This window comes from Cucumis sativus, chromosome 6 (genome assembly GCF_000004075.3).
Source record: "Cucumis sativus cultivar 9930 chromosome 6, Cucumber_9930_V3, whole genome shotgun sequence".
Taxonomy (NCBI): Eukaryota; Viridiplantae; Streptophyta; class Magnoliopsida; order Cucurbitales; family Cucurbitaceae; genus Cucumis; species Cucumis sativus.
In genome coordinates, this window is record NC_026660.2 from 10,456,506 (window position 1) to 10,458,916 (window position 2,411).

The 2,411-nt window shown below is 38.7% G+C and overlaps 1 protein-coding gene across 1 annotated transcript; it reads left to right on the top strand.

The window, feature by feature from the left end:
- Positions 1–737: 737 nt before the first annotated feature.
- On the top strand, positions 738–1,307 carry LOC105435796 (zinc finger protein ZAT5). The gene has a single exon (XM_011658739.2). The coding sequence runs from the start codon at positions 738–740 to the stop codon at positions 1,305–1,307; it is 570 nt and encodes a 189-aa protein (XP_011657041.2).
- Positions 1,308–2,411: the final 1,104 nt, after the last annotated feature.

Consider the following 2,411-nt stretch of genomic DNA (forward strand, 5'->3'; position numbering starts at 1 on the left):
AAAGAATATTTAAGTAAATTACAAGTGTAATTCGAATAATAGGAAGATGATACGAAAAATTCTTTTTCTCTAACCAATACTTGATAAAAGAGCAGTCTAAACTATTATTTATAATTGGAAAAGAAAAAGTCACTCATACTGTTAACATTACATGGAACTCTTTTTTCTCTCTCACGAGTGGGCGGCTTTCAACCCTTCATTACTAATATTATAAATATTATATATACACACACCCACCATTTCCTACTCTCTCACTCCTCACTTCTTTCTTTCTTTCTCTCTCTCTCTTTCTTACTTTTCTCACTTCAATCCTTACAAAAGTTTTGATTTTGATTGCTTTCATGGAAACCCCAGATGAGTTTATGCCTTCAAATCATCAAATCCATTCTATTCTTTCCCTTAAACGCCGCCGCCGTAACAAGCGTTTACGCCTCCTTTCTTCCCCTCCCGATACTACTTCTTCCTCCTCTTGCGGCGGCACCGACGAATTCCCTGCCCCTTCCTCTTCCATCTCTGGCGGTGACACCAATAATAATAATAATAACAATAATCTCCTTCTTCATCATCATCATCATCATCATGACGATCATCATGAAATCAGTACTGAAGAGGAAGAAGATATGGCTAATTGTTTGATTCTTTTAGCTCAAGGAGATTCCGCCGTCCACCGCCGACCAACGGCCCAAAATTTTCAACACCCTCTCAAAATTAATCCCAAAACATCATTCAATTTTGAGATGGCTAAAACCACCTCTGGATTTTATGTTTACGAGTGTAAGACTTGTAATCGGACTTTCCCTTCTTTTCAAGCCCTCGGCGGCCACCGCGCTAGCCATAAGAAGCCGAAGACGACGACGATGGCCACCGCCCTGGAGGATCAACCAGAAGAGCCACAATTGATCAAAATTGCGGCATCTCCAGTACAGATTCCAACCAAAACGGTGACTGCAGGAGCGAATTTTCAAACCCACAAGGGCGGAAAAGTACACGAGTGCTCTATATGTGGATTGGAATTCACTTCAGGTCAAGCATTGGGAGGACATATGAGGAGACATAGAGCTACAACCGCCGTGTCAAGCGCACAACAAGTAGTCGTGGCTACGAACACGGAGGAGGATAATAATACTAATCATCACCATCACCATCGTCATCGTAATTCCGTTGAGAGGAAGGAAAGAAACATTCTAGAATTGGATCTGAATTTACCAGCGCCGGAGGAAGATCTCCGGGAGACAAAGTTTCAATTTACGGCAACTCCACAAACAATCGTCTTCTCAGCACCAACACTTGTGGATTGTCATTATTGAAGAAGAAGAAAAAAAAAAAAGAAGCAACAACAACGATCCGGCCGGCCAAATATTGGGGGGGGGGGTTAAATTGTGAATTGTGTTTTTTTATTTTTTATTTTAAAATTTCTTTTAATTACAGTTACTTATTATTATTATATATAGTGATTAAATATATTCTTTGAAGCTATATATATATAAAAGAGAAAAGAAATATTTGGTTATCTACCCATTGAAATTGAGTAAGAGTATGGTTAGTTGGGTGTGTCTTCTTATTATGGTTACCTGTTTTCATTCATGAAAAGTGGGTGATTTTTTATGTCACTTTTTTTTACCTATATTTGTTTTAAAATAACAAAAAAGATATAATTTTTATCTTAAAAATAGTAAACAGTGAAAGAAAAAAAAGAAGAGAAAATGTGATGAGATGAGATGGGGGTTAGGGTTTGGCAGCTCCACCACCAGATTTAAAAGCTGTTGTTTTGCATATGCTTTGCTTGGCTTCTACATATGACTCTCTCACTCAGTCTCTCTCTCATATTAAATGACAAAAAAAATACATGGATGGCAGGCTGAGTTGGTAACTAAGCTATGCCAAATGGATCCACCTGTCTGTCTCTGTTGGTGGGTTATTGTATTTTAAAAAGAAAAGAAAAGAAAGAGAAGAGAATAGTACAGCTCAAATTGAGTTCTAAGCCTAAGTGAAGTGACCAACTGTATTATCCTAAACCCTTATTATCTTATAATAGAAGCTAACTTTTTAAAACAAACATTGGGAAAAGGGTTGTGTTGGGTCCCACTCATCCTTCGGTAGGTCCTACTCCTTCCGTCCCCTTCGTTATTCCCGATAATGACTCTCTCTCAACCTCTTTACCTCTAACCCATTGGGCTTTGGATAAGTGGGCCTCCTCTCAGGTCCATTCCTTCCTGGGCCCACCTTTCCTTTTGTTGGTTGGGTTCTGGGTTGCCACGTGTTTACCTCTTCCTCTACTTACACTACTTCCACTCACACTCGGTAACTCATTTTAGTACCTTCATCTACTTACATGGCCATGCCATCAAAAGTACGAAACTTTGTTAACACGAATCTAGTTCAATTTGTTTAGATATGTACTATACATTTCT

What these genes read in the sequence shown, in the direction of transcription:
- LOC105435796 (XM_011658739.2), top strand. Translation starts at nt 738, where the DNA reads ATGGCTAAAACCACCTCTGGATTTTATGTTTACGAGTGTAAGACTTGT.